The sequence below is a fragment of the Thamnophis elegans genome, chromosome 4 (assembly GCF_009769535.1).
Source record: "Thamnophis elegans isolate rThaEle1 chromosome 4, rThaEle1.pri, whole genome shotgun sequence".
NCBI classification, from domain to species: domain Eukaryota; kingdom Metazoa; phylum Chordata; class Lepidosauria; order Squamata; family Colubridae; genus Thamnophis; species Thamnophis elegans.
The window spans coordinates 37,412,870-37,440,848 of record NC_045544.1 but is presented as its reverse complement, the minus strand read 5'-3'; the positions used below and the strand labels follow the sequence as shown (position 1 = coordinate 37,440,848).

At 37.2% G+C, this 27,979-nt stretch overlaps 1 protein-coding gene across 4 annotated transcripts in view; it reads left to right on the top strand.

Annotated features, from left to right (window-relative positions):
* Window positions 1–271: 271 nt before the first annotated feature.
* LOC116506985 (protein broad-minded-like) overlaps window positions 272–27,979 on the top strand; it is a 93,007-nt gene continuing 65,299 nt past the window's right edge. For all 4 annotated transcript variants that reach the window (XR_004255121.1, XM_032214885.1, XM_032214886.1 and 1 more), the window contains exons 1-12: window positions 272–353; window positions 9,430–9,584; window positions 10,444–10,605; window positions 14,448–14,625; window positions 17,595–17,666; window positions 19,716–19,841; window positions 21,948–22,026; window positions 22,116–22,219; window positions 22,311–22,372; window positions 23,062–23,209; window positions 26,205–26,264; window positions 26,728–26,827. Coding sequence is in view for 3 of the 4 variants with exons in the window: in XM_032214885.1 (XP_032070776.1) it covers window positions 318–353; window positions 9,430–9,584; window positions 10,444–10,605; window positions 14,448–14,625; window positions 17,595–17,666; window positions 19,716–19,841; window positions 21,948–22,026; window positions 22,116–22,219; window positions 22,311–22,372; window positions 23,062–23,209; window positions 26,205–26,264; window positions 26,728–26,827 (1,282 nt within the window). In the remaining variant the exon portion in view is untranslated. The remainder of the gene's footprint in view (window positions 354–9,429; window positions 9,585–10,443; window positions 10,606–14,447; window positions 14,626–17,594; window positions 17,667–19,715; window positions 19,842–21,947; window positions 22,027–22,115; window positions 22,220–22,310; window positions 22,373–23,061; window positions 23,210–26,204; window positions 26,265–26,727; window positions 26,828–27,979) is intronic.

Sequence of the window (27,979 nt, the reverse complement as noted above, 5' to 3'; positions counted from 1 at the left end):
GCTGGAGAGGGGGGGGCTGCGCGTGCGCCTGTTCCGCCTCCCCCGACCTTGGACCTCTCCCTGCAGGGACACCGACACCAACGCAGCCGCTGCCGCCGCCATCCCAGCTCTGAGGATGGCTTCTTCGGCGACTTCCAAACCCCGCAAGTCTGCTGCCGGGGCAGAGAGTCTTCCAGCAGCCGGCCTACAACCATAGAGCGGGAAACCCACTCCCAGAAGGACCACTGCCGGAAGACTCTCTGTCCCGGCTCCCGGAAGACTCGGCAGCAGACTTCCGGGGTTTGGAAGCCACAGAAGAAGCCATCCTCAGTCCTGGGATGGCGGCGGCGGCCCTGCAAGGAGAGCTGTCCCAGGTCGGTAACTGGAGGTGAATGGCAGGCAAGCAAACAAAGCTTCATCTGTATTTGCAGCCGCTTTCCGGTGCTAGCATCACAGCTTCAGCTCCATCTCAGATCACCAGGCATTAGGTTCTCATAGGAGCGCAAACTCTACTGTAAAGTGCATATGTGAGGGATCTAGGTTGCGCAATCCTCCTCCCTCCCCACCCCTCCAGTCCGTGGAAAAAATGTTTTCCATGAAACTGGTCCCTGATATCAAAAAGATTGGAGGCCACTGTGTTAAGTGAAGCTACCTGTTTTTTTTTTTAAATTATGCACTTCCCTAAAAGGAAAATGTATCTGAATTTAAGATAATTCTCCCAAACGAAAAGGAACATTATACTGAAGAAATCTCATCTGTTTCCACATTCATTATTCCCAGTCGAATATAAACAATCTCCCATTTTAAAAGTAAATTATATGGTGGGGAAACCCAGTATTCTTTTTGTGTAAATAAAAACATACTCATCACCCAAATCTACTCCAGGAATTTCTGTCAATAAGCAGAAGAAGATTTGGGGGAGGAAAAAGGCAGAAAAAAGAAAAGCATGAGGTTTTGTTGTTTGCTCACAGGTTGGATTTCACACTAAATTTGACAATATGCATTCACATATAGAAATCAATTTGATACGAATAACATTGTTCAGTTTGCTGATTTGAAAAGTAATTTTTAAAATATCTTGGATATTGAGAGAATTTCAGAGATCATTAGACTTCCTAGCTCAAATTTTATTGCTATGAGGCTTTACATAAGCAGGAAAATGAAATAAAAAGCAGTGATAGATAATTCAATACCTGGAATGTGTTCCCACAGAACTGTGTGCTGGTAAGTTATTCAAAAGCCTATTTGTAAGGTTGGTTTATTTGTCATTCTAAGTTCACGTGATTTCCGGTAGATAATTATCTCATGATAGAAAACAGACAGAAATATACATGGAAGTCAGACAGATGTGGACATATGCCTGTAGGCAAGCATAATTTTTCATAATGTCCACATGTTCCCAGTCCAAAATTTCCATTCTAGATTTGTCAAGTAAGCATCCAAATTTTAGCTCAGCAGTGACTCATTGAGAACAAGCATATTAAAAACACAGTAGCAAAGCAGAGTTCTGGATGATGCTATTTCTCCATTATTTAGGAAGAACAGAAAATACAGAGGCAAACAATATGGCAATAACATGGCACCATCTGTTGCAAATTTAACAGTGAAAACTCACAAAAGATATGGAATTCAAGAATGCATTGCCTCATTTTTGTACTATTTGTAGTTAATATATCCCTGAAATGAGGGTAGTTGTTGCATTCTGTTCTTCCTTTAATACATGTTAAAGAAGAAATATCAGCAATTTGCAATGTTTTGCTCATAGCTTTTTCCATATGCAACAGAAACATCTGTTGAAATGATAAAAATCAGTGGCTTGGTATTTTACTGAGTTATATGCAATCTAATATCTAACAACACCATAAGGCGAATAAACAGAATAATAATAAGTGAAATGTAGCAGCAATATAATTATTCAGTGACACAGCAAAAAGCAAAATCTTGGAAAATAAGAGGCAATATTAAAATCTTGTAAAAGAAAAACAGAACAGGAATGTTATTTTTTGTAAAAGTACAGTTTTCTTAGCATCTAACGCACAGTATTTTACTTTTTCAGAAAATTGGTATATTTTTAAATGACATTTAATGTCCATAGGTGTCCTGAGTGTTTTAAAAAGACAGTATATTGCTGTCAACAGTATGGGTCCTTATTTTACTGACCTTGGAAAGATGGAAGACTGAGTCAACCTCCAGTCAGGGTGAAATTCCAGACTTTGGGAAGAGTTAGCCTGCAATACAGCATTCTAAGTACTATGCTACCAGTACTCCTAACTTTTTGAGATTCATCTAACTATGTTTCCTGGTAAAATATATGGAAAAATTCCATTAGAGCAGTGGTTCTCAACCTGTGGGTCGGGACCACTTTGGGAGTCGAATGACCCTTTCACAGAGGTCACCTAAGACCATCGGAAAACACATATTTTCAAAAAAAATATGGAAAACATAAAATAATTTTATGGTTGGGGGCTCACCACAACATGAGGAACTGTTTTAAAGGGTTGTGGCATTAGGAAAGTTGAGCCACTGCATTAGAGGGTCAGCACCTAGGATGATTAGTTCTCCATGATCTCCAAGAGCAAAACGAATGTTGCCAATGGATTCATAGCACATCGGTATGCTTACGAGGGCATATTTTCCAAGCCCACCCTACCTGTGTTTCCAGGAAAATTCTCATTGGGTCACTTAGGGCAGTGTTTTTCAACCTTTTTTGTGCAAAGGCACACTTTTTTCATGAAAAAAATCACGAGGCACACCACCATTAGAAAATGTTAAAAATTTTTTAACTCTGTGCCTATATTGACTATATATAAAGTAATTCTCTTGAATCCTCCGCGATTGTTGCTATGGGCACATGCATGGGACGTCAGTGACGTCCCTGTGTGCGCTACCTCCCGGCGGTCCCCGCGTTTTTAAAGTAAACGCGGGGCCGCAGGGACTTAATAGAGGCATCCCTGTGTTCCGAAAGCAACTTTCGGGACACAGACAATGTTCCCTCTAATTTTTTTTCAGTGTGAGCAGAAAAGTATAGTGTTTGAGCGGCATATTTTCATGCCTGAGCACCTGAATTTTTTTCACAGATGTCACCTAAGACAGCAATGAAATCAGTATTATTTGAAACTCAAAGTTATGTTTATTCAAGGTACCCGCTTAATTAAAAGTGTTATATAATATCAGTATCACTTAACAACGGTCCTGCTTAGCAACCAAAATGTTGGCTCAGAAACTCTGGCATTGAAGCATGCAAGTCTTAAAGCTGTCAAGTTACAAGACCTTTTCACCCCTAACCCTTTAGAAAAAAAAATCCCAAGGGTCTTCAAACCTGACAGCTTTAAGCCTTGTGGACTTCAACTCCCAGAATTCCTCCTCCAGTCATGTTGGCTCAGGAACTCTGGCATTGAAGCATGCAAGTCTTAAAGCTGTCAAGTTACAAGACCTTTGCACACCCTTTAGGAAAAAAACCCCAGGGGTCTTCAAACCTGACAGCTTTAAGCCTTGTGGACTTCAACTCCCAGAATTCCTCCTCCAGTCATGTTGCAGCAACGTCATCTGTGTGGATCTGCTCTATCTTCGGTTTTTTTCACAGGGGGCAGGGCTGCCACTGAAGATGCCAACGAGCCCCCGCCGCCACTAGAATAGCTGCTGCCGCCTCCTCCTCCTCCTCCAACAGCACCAACATATTTGCTGCCCAGCGCTGCAGCCGAGGTGAAGCCTCCAAAGCTCCCGCAGGCGCCCCCGCCCATGGCAGTGGCGGCAGTGCCTCCCCCTCTGCTCGGAGCACTTCAGCTGGGCTCTGGGTTACCCCTGCCGCCACCTCAACCTCCGCGGTTTTTCAGAAGCCATGAGGCCTTTTTCCCTGCTCCCCCCCTCCACCGCCTTCCTACTAGCTTCCGCGGCCAAATGGCTCCTCAAAAGCACGGCGGAGGAGGAAGGGGGAGGGATAACATGGGGGCCAGCTCAGGTGCTCTGCGTGGAGCCTCCACACACAACCGGTGTGCTCCACAAACGTTCCTGCTCACTAGCTCAAAAGGGCCCTCGCTGTTTCTCCAGGCAGCCCTCGCCCCTCCGTCCAGCCGAAGGTCGCCCCTGACCAGGCAGGCTCCCCGCAGCTGCTCAGAGGCTCGCTCTCCTCCTCGTAGCACCGTGAAATCCTTGGGTGGCTCCCAGCTCCTCTGCAATACAGCCAGTCCTTGACTTAGCCTCCACGCAGAGCACCTGAGCTGGCCCCCGTGTTATCCCTCCCCCTTCCTCCTCCGCCGTGCTTTTGAGGAGCCATTTGGCTGCGGGAGCTAGTAGGAAGGCGACGGAGGGGGGGGGGAGCAGGGAAAAAGGCCTTATGGCTTCTGAAAAACCGCGGAGGCGGAGGCGGCGGCAGGGGTAACCCAGAGCCCAGCTGAGGTGCTCCGAGCGGAGGGGGAGGCACCGCCGCCGCTGCCATGGGCGGGGGCGCCTGTGGGAGCTTTGGAGGCTTCACCTCGGCTGCAGCGTTGGCGGCAAATCCGGCAGTGCTGTTGGAGGAGGAGGAGGCAGCAGCAGCTATTCCCCTCAGCTTCGGGAGCCTGTGGCAGAAATCACTGCCCGCAGTTTGAAACGGCTGCGCGGTGTTTTCTTGCCACGTGCGCAGCCGCGCACCTTAGAGGGAACAGTGGACACAGAGATGTCCCGAGGCAAAAACACCCGGCGGGTGTTTTTCCCACGGCACACCTTACACTATGTCACGGCACACTAGTGTGCCGCGGCACAGTGGTTGAAAAACACTGACTTAGGGGTTAGGAGTCCATTAACTTGGAGAGCAAAATGAATGTCACCAACAGATTCAAAGTGCTTTGGTAAGATTATGAGGAGCTGAATTTCCAAGCCTGCCCTATCTATGTTTTCTGGCAAAACACAGGAAAATTCCATTGGAGGCAATCTCACATAGGGTTAGGGTTAGGCCTGCATAAAACGGGAGAGTAAAATGGACATGGCCAATGGGTTTGTAATGCATTAATATGCTTAGGAGGACGCTGATGTTTTGTGTCTGCCCTATCTACATTTTCTGCTAAAATAAAAGGGAAATTACAATTCTGGGGCAAATCCACATGGGGTAAACTCTCCATGAATTTGGAGATTAAAATTGATGTTCCCAACAGATTCATTGTGTACCATTATGCTTATACGGTCACTGACATTTTGAACATGACCATCTACGTTTCCTGCGAAAATATGCAAACATCCCCTTGGGGGCAAACCCACTTGGAGTTAGGTTTAGGTCTCCATGAAGTTGGAGAGAAAAATGGATGTCACCAATGGATTCATAGTGCATCAGTATGTTTAGGAGGTCTCTGGTGTTTTGAGCAGCTCTATCTAGGTTTCCTGGTAAAATACTTGAGAATCCCATTGGGGCGTAATTCCACTTAAAATTAGGGTTAGATTTCTTTATGAATTCAGAGTGTAAAATGGATGTTACAAAATGTAATATTAAACTAAAACAATTTACAACATAAGGAAAGTAAAAGAGCCTAGAATAAAAACAAACATTAAAACATTAATGGTTAGAAAACTTTATGTGGAAAATAAAATCCAAGTTTTGTACACTTTCTGATCACCATCCCACCTGGATAAATTATTGTGTTCTACCCAGAGTTGAGTCTGGTAGCATACATATTTACAACATTATCAGTACAAGCATTTGGCTAAAGAGGGAGGGAAACCCAGAAACTTGAGCTTACCCTGCAGTAAATCCATCATATTTTCAGTAATGATATAATACACAGGAGTTTTTGTGGGGAGGGGGAAGAACAGAGCATTATTATTGCACAAGAGGAGCCACTACACTTAACACTAGCTAGCTAAACACCCAAACCCTTAACTTCCGGTGTAACAACATCCTTATATCCATGTTTTATGACCACTCACCCACTCTGCTTGGCCCAATAGGAAACCAGAGAGATGAGGCGTCTATGCTTGTGACTCTGGTGGGGAAGCACTGACCCTGTTTCTTCCTCCTGAGTACTTCGCTTATTTTGTCATCCATTTCTGTTGCCGCCGCTGTTGCCACCATCGTCAGATCCGCTCAAATCCTGGGCATTTTCCTGGGATCTGGACTCTTGGCTGCTGGCTGGAGTGGTCCCGCTTTGAAAAAAGCTTCTGCTTGGCAAAATACAGATTAATGAAAATCAACATTCCCCATCCAATCTGCTTATACTCTATATAGGTTCATCCGCATTGCAGACATTTTCAACATCGTTCTCCTGTTCCCCATGTCCAGTGCTCCATAACCATCCAGGCACTTGGGATGCTTCTACATCCATACATTTAAAAGAGCGGCAGATTCTGATGTGCCAGCATTGTACCATCTCCAGGTTATTTACTCCCCCCCCCCTTATCCGATCTCGCATTTCTTGTTTTGAATAAATCATTGTTCCAACACTGTGTTAACTCCAAGCTCATCCCCTAAAATCAAGAGAATGTCAGCACATGATTTGATACTTCGTGCGTGATTACGTACCCTTGGAAGGCAGTCTTATTGGGCTCAATAGGACAACTCTGAATTTAGCTATGGCCTTTTTGTAAGAAAACGGGTATTTTATATAATTAGCTGGCTGATGGCAGCAGGTGGCAGTGACTAGTCAAAGGTGGCTGATTTGGGGAAAGCTAAACAGGATTAAGCTTGATTAAGACTCAGATGGGAAATCAACCCCTAAGACTGAATGGTAATATCTCCAAAGAATGCAAAAGCAAATTACTTTTATATTGTTGCCACCAACACCCATCCCCATCCCACAACATGTATGTGTCACAGTAATGATCAGGAAGCAAACTCAGATCTTTGTAGAGTTTATTATTTTGTACTAAGTCCCTTCTCAAAGGAGGCTCATTGCTGGTTATGGTTGTATGGCTTTACTCAAATAGGAATTTCATTCAATTTTCTGTTAAGTGAATACTTTTTGTATTACATATTTTTTCAGATTCTATAATTTCTGTCAATTGGGGCAGACTGTAAAAAGAGGTAACAGTTCCAAATTATGTTCCTATAAAATTCCTCAGACTTGTTTGTGTGTGTGTGTGTGTATTCTCATATACAGTATACAGGATATACAGTACAACAAACCTTAAACAAGAATTGGTGAATGTACTCTAATTATCCATACCCATGGCTGTAAAAACAATTTGATTATATTCTAATTGTTTCCCAGCCAGAGGCAAACCGAGATCATATATTCCAGTTATTGTACTACATATTCAGCTACATTTTTGTGGGAGAGAGGGTGTCCTTTTTGCCATTTAATAGTTACAAATAAGCAAATTTTGATAGTTGATAAGTGAAATCTTAATCAAGTAATTTTAATTTTAATTATTATATTTTAACCCACCTTTTATACCGTGTTTTCCCAAAAATAAAACAGTCTTATTTTCTTTTGACCCCCCAAATAAGCACTTGGCCTTATTTTCAGGGAGGTCGTATTATTTTTGAGGTGCAGGAGACGGTGAGCGTGGTCACCTCATGGCTGCTACTGTGTTGCAATATTTTCGGGGAGTGTTTATTTTCAGGGGAGGGCTTATTTTAGCGCACATGCTCAAAAGCCCGATTGGGCTTATTATCCGGGGAGTGCTTATTTGGGAGGAAACAGGGTATTTATTTCAAGGTGGAAAACAACTAATACTCCTCCCTCCTATTTTCCTGACAACAACCCTGTGTTGTGGATTGGGCTGAGAGAGTGTGTTTCTTGCCCAAAGTCACACATTGGATTAAGAGACTGAGAACTCACATCTCTTGGTTTCTAGGCCAGCACTTTAACTACTGTATTTTTCCGACTATAAGATGCACCAGAGTATAAGACACACCATGATTTTGCAGAGGTAAATTAAAAAAAAAAAGTTTACACTCTACAGGCCTCCCAAACCCTCTGCATGCCTCATTTTTTGCAAAAAAAAAAAAAAAAAAAGGCATGCAGAAGCTTTGGAAGCCTTGTAGAGTGCTCCTTCGAGCTGGGGGTGGGTGGGAATGTCCCGTTTTTTGCTTCTTCTTTTTTTTTTTTTGTCCCCTCCATCACTCAGGAGCACTTTGCAAACCTCCCAAACTCTCTGCACATCCATTTTTGTAAAGGGAGCAGGATTTCGGTAGACCAAATATGCTGTATTCAGTGTATAAGACACAGCCAGATTTTCACCCTCTTTTTTGAGAGAAAAAGGTGCATTTTATACTCTGAAAAATACGGTATATTATCAGACAAGCTCTCTCAATAATTAATTAATATTATATTTACAAAATAATAAAAATAATTATGCTGACTTCAAGGAATCAATTGGGTATTTATGGAAAGGAACCTCAAATTCTACTTTAATAAGTGAAAAAGAGCACAAGCAATCTTTACTTGGGATACTTCCCTATTAGCAAGTTAAGAGAATTTGATATTCTAATACTGGTAGTATCTATGACAAGTTTGAGAACAACTTTTCATGTACTTGTTAGGCAAAAATTAAAGTATTGCTTAAGAATCCAAGTTTATTTGTAAATATTTGGTATTTGAGACATCATGAAGCAATAAGTAAACTCATAGAAGTTTGGCTTAGAATTGCACGGGAGCTACATAAATGATACTAGTAGGTAACCTTTTTAATTCCATTTTTTCACCCTGAACCATGTGCCACTTTTGGGGCACATGGTTCCTCTTTTGCCTTATGCTCCCTTGCAGAAGAAGAAGGTGGAATATTTGAGTCTAGAGATAGTCCAAATGTGATTTCCTTTTTAATCTTTAGGATATTATTCTTTAATTATTTACTTCATTTTTATACCTAAAGGAGTACAGATAATTTATAGCATAAGATGAAATATAACCACATGATAAACTGAAAGCCATATATCAATAGAATAGAACAGAACAGAATAGAAAAGGGGAGGGGAGGGGAGGAGAGGAGAATAACAGAGTTGGAAGGGACCTTGGAGGTCTTCTAGTCCAACCCTCTGCTTAGGCAGGAAACCCTATACCATTTTAGACAAATGGCTATCTAATCTCTTCTTTAAAACTTTCAGTGTTGGAGCATTTACAACTTCTGGAGGCAAGTTGTTCCACTGATTAATTGTTCTAACTGTCAGGAAATTTCTCCTTCAATGTAAATAGTATATTAAATGTACTATTATAACTCTTCAATATGTGTCACACATTCAACTATGGTCTGAAGCAATAAGCATTCTCTCCTGAAGAATCACATCTTTAACATGTTCTTTGATACCAAGAGAGAGTGCTATCTATGGAATTCTTAGATAGGATGTTCCAGATAATGGAGCTATAAATGAAAAACTATAATTTCTAGTCTCTCTCATCTGACTCTTAAATGGGTAGAATAGACTTTCAACATCTCCACACAGGATTTACAGACCAACATATAGATTGTGTTTACTTCATAGCTGGTTAATAAGATATTGCAGGGTAGATCACTCATATTTTGCTTCTGTGTTTCTTTCTGTAGATGTCTCATTTTTCTATTGAAGATGAAGCTCTCTTACAACCTATGCTCAGACAGTTATTACAAAGTGTCAAAGAAAAAATCACAGGAGCACCATCTGTAGAATGTGCCGAAGAGATTCTACTCCATTTGGAAGAAACAGATGAGAACTTTCATAAGTAATTTGTTGACATGATTTTGTGACATTGTGATAATTTTAAAAGGGAAACTCTTCCTTCGGAACTCTTCCTTGGTGATTAAGACACCAAGCTAGAAACCAGGAGCCCAGGAATTCTAGACCTGCTTTAGGTACAAAGCCAGTTGGGTGATCTTGGGCTATTCATTCTTTGTCAGCTCTAGTAAGCAGGCAAGGGCAAACCACTTAAATTTTGCCAAGAAAACAGGACTGTATAATTCTTGTGAATAATATTCCTAATATATATTAATTGCAATATTTCAAGCTTTGGAATATGGTATCCATTGGGTCCTTGTATTTACTTCTTCTGTTATTCCAACCATCAGATTCCCTAATCTGGCAGCCTGGCTGGGGGCAGGAGGGGAACTGGGCTGCCCAAGCCTGAGGCTGGTGTGTGTACCTATGTGCATGCAGCACTTGGCATGACTGGGAAGTTGGTGTGCATGCATGCAGCTTAGCTTGCGCAAGTAGCAGGCCAGCATGTATGTGTGCGACTGCCTGTCAGCCCGCCGCTTACAGAAGTTGAGCTGCAAATGCACGCACACTCTGGCCAGCTACTCGTGCGGCCCAAGTCCAAATAGGCTATGGCCCAGAGATTGCTCTAAACAATAATTTTCTTTAGGGAAAAAGGTGTTGAACATTTTGAGTTGATATACTGGTCTCAGATGCTATTTGATGTCTGAATTTAATGTTTCACTTCACTTCTGAAATTCTTCCAAAATGTCCATGTACTCTTTACCATAGTTAATAGAATATTCTTGTGATCGCTTGATGAAATATGTTTATTATTAAAAACAAATTGACATTAAACATGATGTTTTACATTTTAATTGTTATTACAGCTATGAATTTGTAAAATATCTTAGAGAATATATAAGTAACATCTTGGGGTCCGTAATAGAAGAAGAAACTGAAAAATGTACCTCAGCCCAAAATCAGGGTGAAGGTTCGAATTATGACACTCTGGTACAGCATGTTACTAAAAAGACCCGGGAATCAAAGGAGTAAGTATATGTAGAAAAATATCTAAAACTCAATTTCCAAAAGTGAATTATAAGTAGTCTAATTATAGGTAGTCCTCAACTTACGACCACAATTGAGCCCAACATTTATGTTGCTGAGTGAGAAATTTGTCAAGTGAATTTTGCCACTTTTGTTGAATGTGAATGTGCAGTTGTTAAATTAGTAACGCAATTGTTAAGAAAATCTGGTTTCCCCCTTGATTTTGTTTGTCAGAAGGTTGCAGAAGATGATCACATGACCCCACCTCATAAATGTGACTCAGTTGCCAAGCATCTTCATGTAAATCATGTGACCATGGGGATGCTGCAATAGTCATAAGTGAAAAATGGTAATAAGTCACTTTTTTCAGTTGTAACTTCAAATGGTCACTAAGTGAACTGTGGATCACAAATCAAGGACTACCTGTGAATTATTCATTTCTCCTTGTTTTGAGTTAGTGTTACATTCCTTCTGGTATTTTTTTTTTCTTGTTCACTTTGTTCCCTGTTTTATTAGATTATTGTTCATTTTACATAATTGAAGAAAGCTGCCTGTTTTCAAATAAATATGTAGCTCCTGTTTCTTTCATTCATATATATGTATGTGTGTGTGTATGTATGTATGTATGTATGTATGTATGTATGTATATATATATATATATATATATATATATATATATATATGTATGTGTATATGTATGTATATATATATGCACGGACACACGCACATATGTACGTACATATAATACTTTTGTGCTTTCAAAATAACATTCTTAATTTGTGATGTTCAGACAGGTAGGAACTACTGAAAAGTGACAGGGCTTGGCCTTTAAACTTGCCATTATGCAATGTGATGCTTTTTTGCACTGAACAAAGGATTAGTATTGATTGCTAAAATGGCCCCATACCAGTTTACGATTCTATCCCTGGTTTCCTCTAAAGCAAATTCCAATATTCAGCTTTGCTGTTCTTTATTACATAAAATACCTTTAGGAAAAGCAGTGTGAGAAATATAGTCAACTTATGCTATACAAGATTCCTTCCAAATAATAGTACAAAGGAAGAATGTGTTCTGAATATAATCTCCTCTGGGTTGTTAAGCAAACATAAAAATGTCTTTGAAAAATAACAGAGAAAGAAAAAAAAACTGAAGCTCACTGAAAGTTTTGCCTGTCTTAACAATTTATAGTGCAGAATATCTTACTGTAAAGAAGTGCAGTATAAAATAAGACTACAGATAGTCCTCGATTTACATCAATTCATTTAGTGACAGTACAAAGTTGCAACAGCACTGTAAAAAGTGATTTATGACCGTTTTTGATACTTAACAACCGTTGTAGCATCCCTATGGTCACATGATCAAAATTCGGACCCTTGACAACTGGCTCTTATCTATGATATTTGCAGTGTCCTGGGATCAGGTGATCATCTGTGACTTTTTTGCAAAGTGTCAGGGTTCCAAGTAATAATCCCACAGCAAGCAAAAGTCCAAGGCAGGTGAATTCCTCAAAAAATAGCTTTATTGGAAATATCATATTGCACAGAATCTGGTGAAAACCGACTCTGAAGACTCCCACGGTTTTCACCTAATTGAAAGTTTTTTCTCTTTCTCAAAACAATCAATCACATGGTCCAATCACGGTGCAGTCTTGCAACCAGGTTACAGGTTCTCACTCCACCTTCCTCCGACCAGGTGTGAGAATAACCTTGGTTCCCAAGAGAAATTATTTTGTTTTGGCTACAGAAACCCCTCTATCGCAAATCCCCCCTCCTTATCCCTCAGCTCCAATGTGGCAACACTGAAGCGGTCAAAAATAGCTTTGGTCAGATCAGCTTCAGAGTTGACACAAAGTCAGTGGGGAAGCCAAATTCATTTAACAACATGTTATTAACTTAAGAACTGCAATGATTGACTTAGCAACTGAGCTAAGTAAGGTTGCAGAAAGGGGCAAAATTCACTTAACAAATGTCTTGCTCAGCAGCAGAAACTTTGGACTTAGTTGTGGTTATAAGTAAAGGACTATTTGTACTGTGAGATTTTCATGAGGATAATGTTAATTGATGTACTGTTGTTTTTTTGAGATTGGCAATACGGATACACATTAGCACTTTTGCACACATTTTATGGTTTTAGCAATATATGGCAGCTATTTAAAAATTGAAACTCTATTAACAAACGGCCACATCTGATAACAGAAAGAAAACAAATATGCTTAATGAAATGTTCCTTTCTCAACATGCGAGGAAACATTTGTGTCAGACAGAATACAATGAGAAAGGTGTATTGTTTTTAGTAAAATCTTAGATAAAACTGGCAGGCAGTAGTTCATATGATAGAAAGGCAGAAATACTAAGAGTGAAACGAACCCTGTGCAGGAACGTTTAGTGTCCAACTCTAATGATGAGATCAATCTTACAAACATTTTAATAGTTAATTGCAGTGATATATGGATGGCCACGTGCTGTAAAAGGAAATTAGAAATGTCATTGTGAAAAACTCTGTTATTTAATCAGTACTTAATTGCTTTTATAAATTAGCATGTGTGGCCTGCTGTATTTTTAATAAGCCATTTATTTACATTCAGGAATTGAGCCAGCTAGGTAAGGTTCTTTTTCTTTTCTTTTTTAATTGAAGTCAATCCTTAAAAAGCATAAATATTGTTTATCTTCTACTCATGCAGCATTCATACCTATATGAGGGCCTGTAATTATACACTATCCAAAGGAAGTCCTAAAGCCTCTATAAATATATTTTTGCAATTTTTAATTCCTCCCTCCCTCCCTCCCTCCCTCATATTTTGTGCTTGAAAATGATATACAATATCTCAAGCCTTCTGTTCAATTACTCTTATTTCACAAGCGTCTGTGACAATTTCTTATGTTTACATAATCTCATGAGAATTATGCATGTGTTGTGCATTCATACATTTCTCCTTGGTTTATTAACACAACATACTGTTCCAAGCAGTGGAAACGTTGTTTAGGAAAATGCATAAATAACAGCATTAGAATCTGCTAGAGCATAATAATACACTTGTAATCACAAGCTGATATAAACAGTAATCCTAACCAAAATGCACAGATGATTACAAGTGCTGAATACATTCATCTAAGAATTAAAAGAATTGCTACTAAAAATAACCTTGATAATGTTTGTAATGTTTAGGTATCATGCCTATATTCTGCTAAACATTTGGGTATCTAAAACATTGGATGGTGTTCTTCCAATACCAATTTGAATTTTTGAATAAAGCAGATCATTTTTGTTTAGGAAACATGGTATATACTGTAGGTAGTCCTTGGCTTGCAACCCATAATTGAGCCCAAAATTTCTGTTGTTAAATGAGACATTTGTTAAGCGAGTTTTGCCCCATTTTATAACCTTTCTTGCTGCAATTGAATCACTGCAGTTGTTAAGTGAATCTGGCTTCCCCACTGACTTTGCTTGTCTGAAGATTGCAAAAGGGATCCCATGACCTCAGGACGCTGCAACCATCATAAATATGATTCAGTTGCCAAGGGTCTGATTTTGATCACATGGCCATGGGGATGCTGTAAGGATCACAAGTGTGAAAATAGTTATGTCACTTTTTTCAGTTATCTTGTAATTTGAATAGTCATTAAATGAACTGTTGTAAGTTGAAAACTACCTGTAATGTCCACTTGATTCTGAATAGGTATATGTGAAATTGCATGTTTACTTCTTAGTGTATACTTTTCTTTAGACACTACTCATCTGTTTCAGTAAGATTTTCTTCCTAACTTGGAATGTTAGGAAGTTAGTTTGTACATAATACAATACACGGATTTTAATAATTTTTTTAAAAATAACTTTTTAACTGAAGGTATAGAGAAATGATGCATTCGCTGAAGAATGTCATGATGGTTGTAGTTGAATCTCTAATTAACAAATTTGAAGAAGATCAAATGCGCTACAAAGAGATGCAAAGAAAAGTGAAAACAGAACCATCCAACAGTTACTATGCAGATAACTGTTCTGATAGTGATTCTTCCTTTAACCAGGTATGCAATTATACAAAGGAATGGATGGGGAGAAAGAGAGAGAGAAACTGACTGATTGACTGACTGAGACTATTTGGAGCTTTGAAGATAATATTTTCACAAATTAGGTTTCCATCTCCTTTCTCATTTATTTAACCTTCTAGTTCTTCTGAGCCCCTTCTTCTTATACTTCTTTTTGTTGTTCTATCCGAGATAACAAAAAGGAATCAAATGACGTCTAGGCTTTATTGTCATAGCCCAGTGATAAAGTTTTTCTCTAGACTCAGAATTAATATTTTGAAGACCATAAAGAAGAAAAAGGGAATTCACCATTCAGTTACCAAAATGTATTCCTTTGGAATATGGATAAAGCAGTTGGTTGTTTCTTTTTTTTAGATCAGGGTTGTTTAAAGCTAGAAAACAATTATCCTGAAAAACCTGCTTTGGGTTGCAATTATATTTTTAATAGGAAAGGATTGGCAAAAATGATGTGATCTCACACTGAATATAAATATGCAACAAAAAAATTAACTTTCATCCTTTGCACATTTGTATACCCAATTAATAAACTGCATATATTTCAGACAATGAGAAAAATGTCTGAATGCTTGTCAAAGGCTACACACTACAGATTCATGCTCTATCATCTCAAAGGATGTCTTAAGTTATCATTCATAACCAAACTTGCAGACTTTATTTTTAACACACTCAGAAGCGTTTGTATTTCAAAAGAGAAAAATGGCTCAATTAATATATTTAGTTCTTATTCCTTGGACTGGTATGCTGTTTTTCATTGAGAAAAAAAGATGGGTTTAGAGAAGAAAGCATATGCCAAGGAATGAGGCAATGTGGAAATGGTAGGGCTCTCTAACCAGTAAAGCTAAAAGTACATGCACACATAATTAGTTTGAAAAATAGAAATGTTGAGAAGAAAATGAAGAACAATAGGGCATAATTGTTCAAATTATTGTGATTGATAGTAAGAACAGAAAACAGGTCCCAGATAATTAAAAGAAATGTCTAGAGCATAGGTTGTTCGTTAGATTCCAGCTGTTTATCATTTTAAAAATTGGCAAAAGCTTCATGCTTCTTAGTCAAATTAGTGTAGTTTATGCTCCCATTAGATCAAGAGATGGTTTATCGGAATATTCTGAGATAAAAGTTGCTTGTGATGACAGGAGCCAACCAAGCATATAGTTTGGAAGGAGATGTTGGGAACTGGAATAGAAAGAACAATGCTAGGAAAGAGTAGCATAGATCTTAATTACTAGGCATGACCCCACTGGCAAATGCCTCTGTAGAAAGAAAACTATACAGTATCGAGGTGGCATGTGGATGATCAAGTACAGCTGATCTATCCCGGGGAAGAGAAAAGCTTAGTTCTGAAGCAATATTTTCAGCTTGAGTTCTGTATTGGCCAATGTATACATATGTCTCTGAATTAGCTAACTCTGTAATTAGTGATCAGTGCATATTTGCAATTCTGTACTGAGTGCAGTTTCTTTTAATCCTATGGATGGTGAAGGTGTATGCTTTTCTTTATTAGTAAACAGATCTGTACTTCTATAACTACTTATTTGTATTGGATGAAAGTTATGCATATGCAGCCATGCCTTGTGATTGTTGCTATCAGTGCTTTCAATTTCATCATTTGCCATTTTGAGAGATAAACTGGCATCTTGAGGCAGTGAGTCAAGGTACTGTCAGGGATAAATATGTGAAGTGTATTTCTTACATTGTAAAATCCAAATGAGCAGAAATTGGGATGTGGAAGACTAGGGTGGTCTATGTATTTGTTACCATATCATACCAGATTTTTTGATCACATAAATTTATGTCAGCATGATAGAAGATTTTGCACCAAAGTTAGTGTAGAATAGGCATTTCTTCCTTTGTGGTTCTTAGTGTTTACTGCTGACAAAGGCAATGAGAGATTGTTTTCTCTAATTTACGCTGCTAGACTTAAAGTTGTATTTTCTTGAAACTGTTATGATAAAATCAATAAATAAAATCTATTCCATTTAAAGCAAAGTCTAGAGGCCTATTGATTTTTAGAGACGTGCGCTTTCTTTGGCGGAAGACAAAATACATGAGAGTGCCTTACAGAAACTCTGGGGCACACACAATATTCTCCCATTTAAAGATTTCTCACTAACTGCACTGCTGAAGGGAATTAAATTGCATATCTTCACTATAATGTAATGTAGGAGAGGCATCCAAAATATCCATAGCTCTTTCCGCCATCCACTGCAGTGGCATAAACAGTTTACAGAATAGGATGGGAAACATTGACAACTGAGAGGGAGAATGGAAAGGAGTGAGAAAGGAAGATGATAGCTAGATGATAGATAGATAGATAGATAGATAGATAGATAGATAGATAGATAGATAGATAGATAGATAGATAGAAAGAAAGGTGTGGTCCAAAGACCTGCAGAACAAAGGAGAAAGAAGCCTACAAACATTGGACATGTCAACTCTTTTAAAATATGGCTGCAGCTAGCTCAACAGCTCTCTAAATAACAATATAGCACTTAGACATACATAGAAAGTGCTTTCCAGCCCTCTCTAAGCAGTTAACAGAGTCAGCATATTGCCCCCAACAATCTGGGTTCTCATTTTACCACCTTGGAAAGATGAAAGGCTGAGTCAACCTTATATATAACATATGAGTGATGGGTTTACATTAGATTTATAGGAGTGTTCATAAACTGAATTCATCCTGGAAGAAAAGGTAGCCATTTATGACAAAGATCCATCCATATATGTGGAAGTTCAGTGATTGACTTTGGGCCAATCCCTTATCTAACCTACTTCTTCATGGGGTTTTTATGGAAGCAGAGAGTGCTTTAAAGCATTATATCATTTTTTAAAAAAAAGATTTAATAATTAAAATGTGCTCTTTTTTTTTTAATAGCAATCTAAAATCCTGTAAAGTCAATTTCAGTCAGTTGGGTTTGGTTAGTGAGCATTTTTACAATGTATTGCAGAGTTACACGTTTATGAATCAAGAACAATTACAGCTGCTTGTAGAAAGACTTGATCCAACACAACCTAAGGAGGTAAGTTTAAAAAAAAATTGCTTGGGAAAACAAAATTCTCTTCCACATACATGGACAAATTAAGTTTGGTTTTGTCACGTGTTAAGCTCATATTTGGTGAACTGCTTCTCAGTCCAGTAAAGCTGTTTTATTTTTGTAATATAAAAAAAAATAAAACTCAAGGAAAAGCATAGGATAGGGTAAAAGGGTGGAGATCTGATTAACGGTGTGAGGATACTTGGCAGATGGATGGAAATATGTGTCTTCTGATCTAAAGGGACAGAATCTGTTTCCCACTGGATTAACTATTCTTCTTCTCAGTCTTATACTTTAAACCAGAGATCAGCAACCTTAAACACTCAGAGAGCCACAAAGGTCCTAACCAGAAGCACCCCATTCCATTCTGGAGCTGACCGGAAGTCTGGTTCCCCCACCATAGAGTCTCCTCCTAGCATGGCATCCTTTTTCCTCAACCTGTCCTAACCGAAAGCCCTATCAATTGTGGAGCTGACCGGCGACAGAGCCACAACAGAGAATGAAAGAGCCACATGTAACTCCAGAGCCATGGGTTGCTGACCCCTGCTTTAAGCATAGTCTATTTCCACTCCTTTTCCTGAGATGGTTCTTCATAAGCTTCACTAATATCAACTGCTTGGATAAAAGTTATTCAGTAGATGTGGGAATGTAGTATAGCAAAATTATGTGTATACATCTGAGACTAAAAACAGTTATGTAATCAATATTTTGTCAAGAACACCCCCTTCTCCCCAATCAGATAACATTGGTTTTAGTTTGCTAAGAACAACTCTTTCTCCAATTCCAATTAATGAAATAAACATTGTAGTTGCCCAGTTTGGAAACTGAACTGCAGATATTGAAAACAGATACAGAAGACAAAGAGTGACTAAAGTACATGATATTATATCTTTTGTGAAAGTATGCTTTTTTGGTTTGAAATGTTTGTATCAGGACCTTTCTTACAGCCTGAATCTCATTTGTTAAGCATTTACTGTATGTACTAATATATGGGAGGGTGTAAAATTTCACCTTTTCCATTTTAAACAGATGCATGATTTATTTCATTGGCTGCTGCACTCTACAAAAGTTTTATTAGAGTCTAATACATGCTTAATTTTATTTTCCATAAAATAGCAGAACAATGGTTGGCATTGCATTCTTAGACTGAATTGAAATTGCACTATTGAATCTTCCCAATGGTGGGAAGAGAATGGGAAAGGATAATCCAGGTAGCTTTCTTGACAAAAGCGTGGCTAAGGTAATGGTCTGCCATTGACTTCTAGGATGTTTTTTGACTTCTAGCCTATAATCTTGGGTTCTTCCAGGGTTTGAGCTTGATTAGCGTTATGTATAATATGTAGACTAGACTATTCCTTATTGGCCCAGTGTGATTGAATTTGTCTCCAGTGCATAACCTCTCTGTACATACAAGCAACAGAGTAACATAATAACAAGATACAATAGGAGAAAGTAATAGGAAAAATGAGAAGGATAATAATAATACAGCCCTTCCACATGGGTTTTCTTTAGACATAACACAGTGCTGTGGGGGAATTAGGTGTTGCAGAGTGATCGCATAAGGGGAAAAAAACCATGTTGTATTGGCATGCAATTCCTTGTAGTGGCATCCCGAGGGGAGGAGTTGAAACAATTTATGGCCAGGATGTTAGAGATCTGTAGATATTTTCTCAGCCTTCTTTCTGAACCATGCAGTATGCAGGTCCTCAATGGAAAGCAGGTTGGATGCAATCGATTTTTTTATGCAGTCCTAACTATCTATTGAAGTCTGTACCTGTTCTGTTTAGTTGTTATGTCAAACTGGACAGTTTCTGAGCTTGATTAGCTTTATGTAAGTAAAAATTAAAAAATTATAGCAGACGTTAGAGGTCTATATAGGAAAAATGTAAAAAAATAAAGATGTTTTACCAGCATTCTTAATGATTAGAGTGATGATGGAAAATTAGATTTTTGATGTAGCCTTTATTGTAGGTTTATATTTTAATTTTATTCTATTAATGCCGTTTTCTTACTCTATTTTCCTTGATTTTTTAGGTCCGCCAAGAAGCCATTCAAACCTTGTGTTCTGCACCCCCATCTGATATTTTAAATTGTGAAAGTTGGAGTACCTTACGTAAACATCTTTCAACAGCACTCTCGGATCCTGATTCCAGTTTCACTGTAAAGATACTAATAAACTTTTTATTCTTAATCAATATTTCAATTTTTTGTAATTTATACAATACATAAATTCGAAACATTTTTACCATCTGCCCAAGAAATTGGTAATTCAAAGTGATTCTCACTATTTGGTTAAAGAAGCAGACGTATTGTTATTAATTTTTCAGGCATTATTTAAAAAACATTAGTTTCCTGAACATTGCCTAAATAAATAATGCCCGCATAACTCCTGAATAAATAAAGCCAAAAGAATGTTATTAATATATGATAATATTATAGAATTTTCTTTGAATTAGAGAAGTGCAACATGCCAGAGCTCCAGAAATATTAGATGCAAAATTATTAATCTGTTAGTAATATGAAATATATAATGCTTTCTGTATACATAAACTTGAATGTAGTTCTAATTAATTCCTTGTAGCTGATACATTTGCACTAATTTTCATTTCTGTCATTTTCACCAACCATTGGATAGTATTTCATTTACTTTTTTTAAAAAAATACCTTATTTAGGTTTTAATAAAGATAAATACTATTAGAAACTAAAATTTAGAAGAAAGGAAAGAAGAAAGGAAAGAAAAAAAAGAAAAAAAACACATAAAGAAGTAGCTTCTCAGCTTCTTTACAACAATTATAAATTTACCTCTTACTCTTATTATCGGTTTTATATTATTACTTGTTAATTACAGCATGACTTTAATTTTCCTATAATCTTATTTTTTCTTATCATAAAAACCATATAATTTCATTTTTCTATTTCATTCAAAAAAGTCTATTCCAGTCAGCAATAAATTTAGATAATGTTTTATCTGGCCCAAGTTCTGTTATTTTCACCAACCATTCTCCATTGTAGGAAATTTTGAATCTATCCACCTATGTGCAGGAATAATCTTGCTACAAGTATCCTGTATAAGAACAACATTCCATGACTTTTTTCCAACTATCAATCAGGCCTAAAAATAAACCTTTGGTTTTAATTAATTGTTCGTTTTTAAAATATTCTGAATTGATGTCTGTATTTGAATCCAAAATTTAATCTTGTATCTTTATATTTTGTTGTCATCTTTGTCTTCTGTTTGCTAATCTTAAAACTTGCTAATGCACTGAATTATTTAGCTTTCCCATTAGTGTTTCAATTCCCTTGAAAAGGATCTTCCAAAACCAGCTGCACCTGCAAAGCTCCAAGTTTTTTTTTACATTTTTACTTCCACAATCCTCTCATCTTATCTTATATTTCTACACAGAATTTCAAGAAGCAAAATAAACAGAAGAGAAGACTGTGGGAAACTTTGTCTTGTACTTTTTTGTATCTCACATATATTTGTTAGATCTCACAATTTCTGTTTTCTTTGTATACAATAAGTCAATTTTACCCATTTTATAAAATGCTGTCCAAAATTCCCAAAACATTAAATAGAAAAGTCCAATTCAAACTGTCAAAGCATTCTCTGCATCTAAAATAAATAAATAATGTGGCTTGTTTTTCATCATGTTGTTCTAAGTATTCTGGAATGTCCAATCCTGACATTTCCTTTTAGATAAAAATCAGCATTACTCTTTGGGAATAATTTTTGCAAAATTAGTGAGGATAATATAAGGGATAAGAGGCTGAATTATAGGATTGGGAGGCATAGATTTTAATACATCAGCTAGGGATGCTAACTGGATGACTTTGAATTAAAATCTTTATGTCAGCTCATTCTAGCTTGGAGGGGTTTTGCTTCTGAAGGAAAAGAGCACAATCAATCTTAGTAATAATAAAGACAATAATCTTAGAATCCTCAAATTTCTTGAAGGAGAGTCGGGATATAAATGGGAAAAAATAAGTAAAAGAAACAAGTATATATTGTGGTACAGGTTTGGTTCAGATTATATGAACCTAGTAATTCAGCTGAGGTGCGGGACCAAGAAAAGGCAAACAACTAGTTGTGCATCACAATTGTTATATACTTGTATATATATATATACTTGTATATAGTATCATGATGCATGTACAAATGGTGGAGCTTGACTTTGATATTACATTTCAGATGTTATCATTTTGAAATCATCAATGTTAGTTGATGTCCATGCCTAGTAACTTGGCTTTAATTCATTTTTTTACAGGATAAAGTCTTGAAATTTTATTCCAAGACATTTTCCTCCTCTCCATTAAATATGACAAGAGAACTCTATACAAGCTTAGGTGAGCTCAAGCTACTTCTTTTCAGAAACAAATGACCACAATTTTCACTGGGTCTCTTAATTAATTGGCAATTATTTTTCTTTTTACAGCAAAGTACTTAGAGGCATATTTTCTTGCTGAAGATAATTACATTCCTAGTGTATCAATGGGTATTGACATAAGTAACCCAGACATAATATGTTTACTTAAAAAGGTACAATATATTTATTTCCCATCTTATTTAGTTATTTAAGATGTTTTTGATCAAGGGTTTTAAAATAGAACAATTATCCTTTTATTCATAGATGCGACTCCTGAATGAGTACCAGAGAGAAGTCTCTTCTTTTTGGATACGTCATCCAGAAAAGTATATATGTTTTTTTTTATATTGTTGTGTTTTATTCTCATTTGTGTTATCACTTTCCTTATGTAGATTGATAGGGATGAAAAAGTTTGCTTAGGTTATCTCATGATTTGCCTTTGGTCTCAATGTAACTGAAAAACCTTTGTACCTGAAGTTGTAAAAAAATTGCATAAGTTTATATAAAGCATGATCATATGTAAGGAGAATAAGGGCCTCGATTTTTTTCCTGCCTTCCCCAATTTTTATCCTTTGTACTATTTGTCTACTTGCAACTGGTTCCACATGATATGTTTGAAGATTTGGGTGGCAGTCATGTTTGTTTCTTAGGAATGTATCCCATTGAAATTTTATGTGGCTATTTTAATTTCATAAGATTGTGGAATCTTATTGTGGAACTACTTTTCCTTTTGATTTGACTTTAGTTTCAGTTTGACCAATGACATTCTGCTTAATTTAAATTATTTTCCCAGCTTAACTTCATAATATAAGCACTCTTTACCAGCAAACCTCATAATAATCCAGTTTTTCATAAAGCAGTCTAATTTTTTAATTCTTATTTGGTGGCTTTGTCCAAGGTGCAATGACAATTTGTAGAATTTTAAATAATATTTTATCAGAAAGCTTAGACACAAGTAGCACCCATACCAACATTGTGATATTTATGAAGCTCTTTTCTCCCCCAATTTATTCAGGTACATGGAAGAGATAATGGAGAGTACTTTATCTCTTCTGGCTGTAAGGCATAATAATTTAAGTCAGATGGCTTGTTCCGAATTTTGGGATCCAGTATACTTTTTGGCTTTGGTTGATCTTAAAGCTGTGTGGTTTAAAAAATGGATGGTAAGGAAATGTGTCTTTTTTGATATTCAGTCTTATTTTTTTACTTTTTCAAGGTTCTTACTTTGGTGCAAGTGGACCAAACAAAATTGTATCTCTACAAAAAGTATTGATGAGATATCCATCCTCTTACCAGCTTCAGTGTTTTCCCCTGCTAATGGTGGGACACCAGGAATGTTAATATTTTACTGAATCTATTCTTTGTTCCATCTACATAATATTGTAAGCTTGTGAATTTAAAGTTTTCAGACAGTCATTTGCAGTGATCTGTTAGTATTCCCCCCCCCCAAAGTGGCTACTTTAAGGATTAATTTTTCTTGGTTGTCCAGGTCTTGTCTTGACCTCAACAATTCCATATAACTTCCATTTATTAACATAGTCGAATCACCAAACCCAAATGGCATTTATCCCAAGCTGAGATTGTAGAACTTCTATAATTAAAACATACAACCCATTTCTATACTCAGTTTGCACTTGAAGACTACAAGGTGGCCAACATAATTTTTAAGAAGACTTCATATGGGGATCCAGGAAACTAGAGGCTTGTCAGACCACAGAAAACAAAGAGCAGGCATGGACATTATTCACAATTGAAAGATGTAACTAGTGGGGTTCCCCAGAGTTTATCCTAGGTTATGTATGTATGTATGTATGTATGTATGTACGTACGTACGTACGTACCTATGATCTGGAATTGAGCATGACTAGTGGAATAGCCAAGTTTGTAGATGACACTAAATTATTTAGAGTGGTAAAAATAAAGGTTAACAGAGCTCCAAAGAAATCTCTACTCATCGGGGAAATGGGTGTCAAAATGGCAGATGTCATTCAATGAGAACACGTGTAAATTGGTGGCAAAAATCCTAACTGCTTCACAAATTAATGGGATCAGAACTAGTGGTGAATGATGATGAAAAAGAATTTGAAATAATGGTAAAAAGTTCAGTTAACATGTTGACATAGTATGCATCCAAAAAGTCCAAAAGAGACAATAAGAAATGGTATTGAAAATAGAGGTGTCAATATCACAACACCCTTATATAAATGAATGGTACAACTGTATCTGAAATATTGTGTGTTACCAAACCTTTGAAAAGATATAGTGGAATAAGTTACAGAAGATTTAGAGGAGGGCCACTAAGATGATGGTGGGGTTAGAGCAGCTTCCACACGAGAAACCATTTGGGGCTTCTTAGCCTAGAAAGTAGGCAAATGAGTGGGGGCATGACTGAAGTGTATCAAATTATGCATGATACATATAAAGCAGACAATGAGAAGTTATTTTCCCTTTCACAAAATTTTAGAAGTCAATGAAATTGAATCCTAGAAGAATAAAGACAGACAAAAGGTAGCTTTTGTACAAGGTGTAATTTAACTTTGAAATTTCCTATTATGCGAGCTACCAGTTTGGCTGGTCTCAAAAAGGAAGGTTGGACCAATTCATGTAAGTCATGGGAATCAGATATGATTAACCTTGATGCAGCAAGACTGCCTCTGAAGAGCATCTGCTAAACTTTACTGGGATTCATAGTGTGCTTGGTTGGCCACCGTGAGATAAGACTGCTGTTTTAGATGGGCCAGGTGTCTGATCCAGCGGGGCACTGCTTATGTTTTTATGTTCTAACAATCTCACTGTTGAAATTGTAATCTACAAGCATTTAAAGAGTTTTCTCCTTGTTCCTAGAAGTGAATTGTTTTTATTTTCAAATGCTCAGATAACATTATAGAGGAGCCCAGGGTTGTTGAAAATGGGCAAGAAATAGCAATCACTCTTGAGAGGTTGGAAGGATTAGTGTGTTTGTTCACCTGTAGAATTGTCTTCACTGTCCTTAAATGTAGGCCAAACAAATCAATATTTTTTCTGGGCCTTATAGTAAAACTTTATGATAAAAAAGTAGAATTAAATCAGCTGACAATATTATACCTGCAACATTCACAGTTTCATTATTTTGGATTTGAATCGTAAGTATGCTTTGAAATTTGCATTTAACTTTATACCATGGAGAGGTTGGGCCAGTTTTTATTCATTTAAGGATTCAATGAAATGCGTACTTTGTCCAAGCAATTGTATTTTGTACAATTATATGAAGATATTTATTAATTTCAACACTTCTGAATGAATGGGAATAGTGCAATGGCCGTAAGTGTGAAAACTGGTCGTAAGTCACTTTCTTCAGTGTCATTGTAACTTTGAACGGTCACTAAATGAAGTGTTGTAAGTCAAGGATTACCTATATGCCTGAAAGGCCAGTTTTGTCTGAGGCAGTTCGAGCTAAATGGATCTATGGCATACTAGGCCCAAAACGAATCCCTATTGATATAGATCTTTTGGGAGTGCAGCAATGCAGTTTGCCACCTCATGTCTCCCTGAAAAGCTGAGTAAAGCTGACATAGCTTTTCCATGATACAAAATTAAAAGTGAATTTGCATATCCATTAATAATTTATGTGTTTGCAGATTCAAAATAAGAAAGCAGTGTGCTAGCTCAGAAATCTGCTGACAAAGGTATAGTTGCGTCCATAGGAGACTTTGGCTGAATGCAGCCAAATTGTTCAATAGATTTGTAAATTCTGCATTGTTAACTGGAAATAGTGTCAGTGACAACAAGAAGTAGGCATGAAAATGAAAACAGAACTTTTTTTGTGGGAATTCTGCACAATCTTTTCAAGCAAATGTGAAATGATTATTATCACTTTTTAATGGAACATTTGGGGGAAACAAATCTTTTGTTATTTTGACTAGAGACATAAACTATAACTACTATAGTAGTTTGTGCAATTGTGCAATATATGTTCATTTGCCTTCCACTAAAGGTGAGTTTTAATTAAAATGGCTTGATTTTTCATCTTGCAGTGAATAGAATTTATGTTAGAATGTGCTACTTCCTCTTTACATAATGTTGTTGCAAAATGTTTTGTAATAATTGAAGAAATAATTGAATAAAGTTTTGTTCAGAAACAAATGCTAACTGTATGATACCTTTGTTTTGTGATATTAGCATGCCTACTACAGCAGAACAGTAGTGCTAAGGCTACTTGAAAAGAAATACAAATCTTTGGTAAGTCTGTGCTACCCAAATTTTCAGATACTATAGCTTTCAAAAGTTCTAAGCATTTAGAATGTTACTTCATTTAATCCAAATGTTTTGGGGAATTATGGTTTGCGGGCATTTGGGCACTGGATTTAATGAAACCCAGAGTTAAGGCACTTTTGTATCAATAAAAGAAATGAGGTACATGTGATACCAATTTCAACTGAACTAAGAAATACAGATAATTCATTATTTCTACTTGTATACCAATGTGAGCCTACAGGCAGTTGCCACATTTTAGATATAGTTTATAGAGAGACACTTTATGTTTCATCTTATCTCTTATATGCATCTTTTATATAGAAAATATACCCACAGTAAATTTGCTAATGATCTAAATGGAGGGAAACATTGTTTGGAGAGTCTAAAAATTGTACAATATATGGTCTTAGTGGTGAGGTTTGTTAAGATTTGTTGTTTTATGTTTTAGATCATTGCAACTGTTGAGCAGTGTACCACCTATTTGGAAGCTTGTGAGTCAGCACTGACTGGATCAAGAATGCTGAATATATTTTCTACGCCACATAATAGTACGCACTATTTCTATTTGCTGTATTATATTTTTTAAAATCCTTTTATTATTTACACTATTCTAATACAGTGTGTAAGTGGTATATTGACAAGACTTTTAATAGCAAATTTTATTTCTCTTTGAATCGTCATTTCTAAGCCATCCCAGTCCTGAAAAGCTCTGTGTTACTCATAATAAGACACACACACACACAATTGTAACATTAAGCCAAAAATGTGGAAAATGGCAATAAAACTGAATGATAGTAAAGTAGCTAAGATATAGAAAATAACTAAGACAGTTATACAATTTGATCAGCCTGTTTCAAAGGCTCGCTGGAATAATATTGATTTTAATCATTTATAGACTACTACAGATAGAGCTATTACAGAAAAACAGTGTGGTGGCCTAGTGGTGAAGATGTTCGCCTCCCACTTGGAAGGTTGAGAGTTCAAACCTAGGTAGCAGTAGATGTTTCTCTCCTATATAGCAAAAATTAAAATGTCTCCTGTTCTGTCCTCCCTTCCTCGCTCGTTAACAGACGACAGGCAGACAAACTTAAAAGGAACTCACTTTATCAGTCCTTGGCTCGAACTGGCTGCGAGCCCAAAATAAACCTAAATAAAGTCTCTGCCTGAAGATAACGGAATGCAAAACAAATCTCTCTTACGGCAAAACAAGGTGTACAAAAAGAAAGCAAAGCACTTCTCCAAGTGTCTCTTCGAATCAGGGTTGCAGAAAGCAAATCACTTCTCCAAGTGTCTCTCAAATAAACCATGACCGAGGATCAATGAACGCTGAATGAACATTGACTCCTGCAACCAGGGCATGGTACCATCCGTCCTTTTATTTAGACGCCACTAACGAGCCCCAGCTGCATTGTTAATCTTGCATCCCGAAAAGACTCACAGGAGACGTCTGCTGAGCCACAACAGTCTCCTATGAATTCAGGAAGGATATCCGGCCAGTAAACGTTTGACTGCATCCAGTCGCCCCAACTCTACCTGAATTAAGGGATTGCAAGGTCTTAAAAAGGGAAGTTTTTATAGACTACTACTATAGATATAGGGGACTGTGAGGGCTACTATAGAGTAGGCCTGTTGTTTCCCTGCATGCCTGGTAGACAAAGGATGTAAATCTTAACCAACTCTCTATACAGGTAATCCTTGAG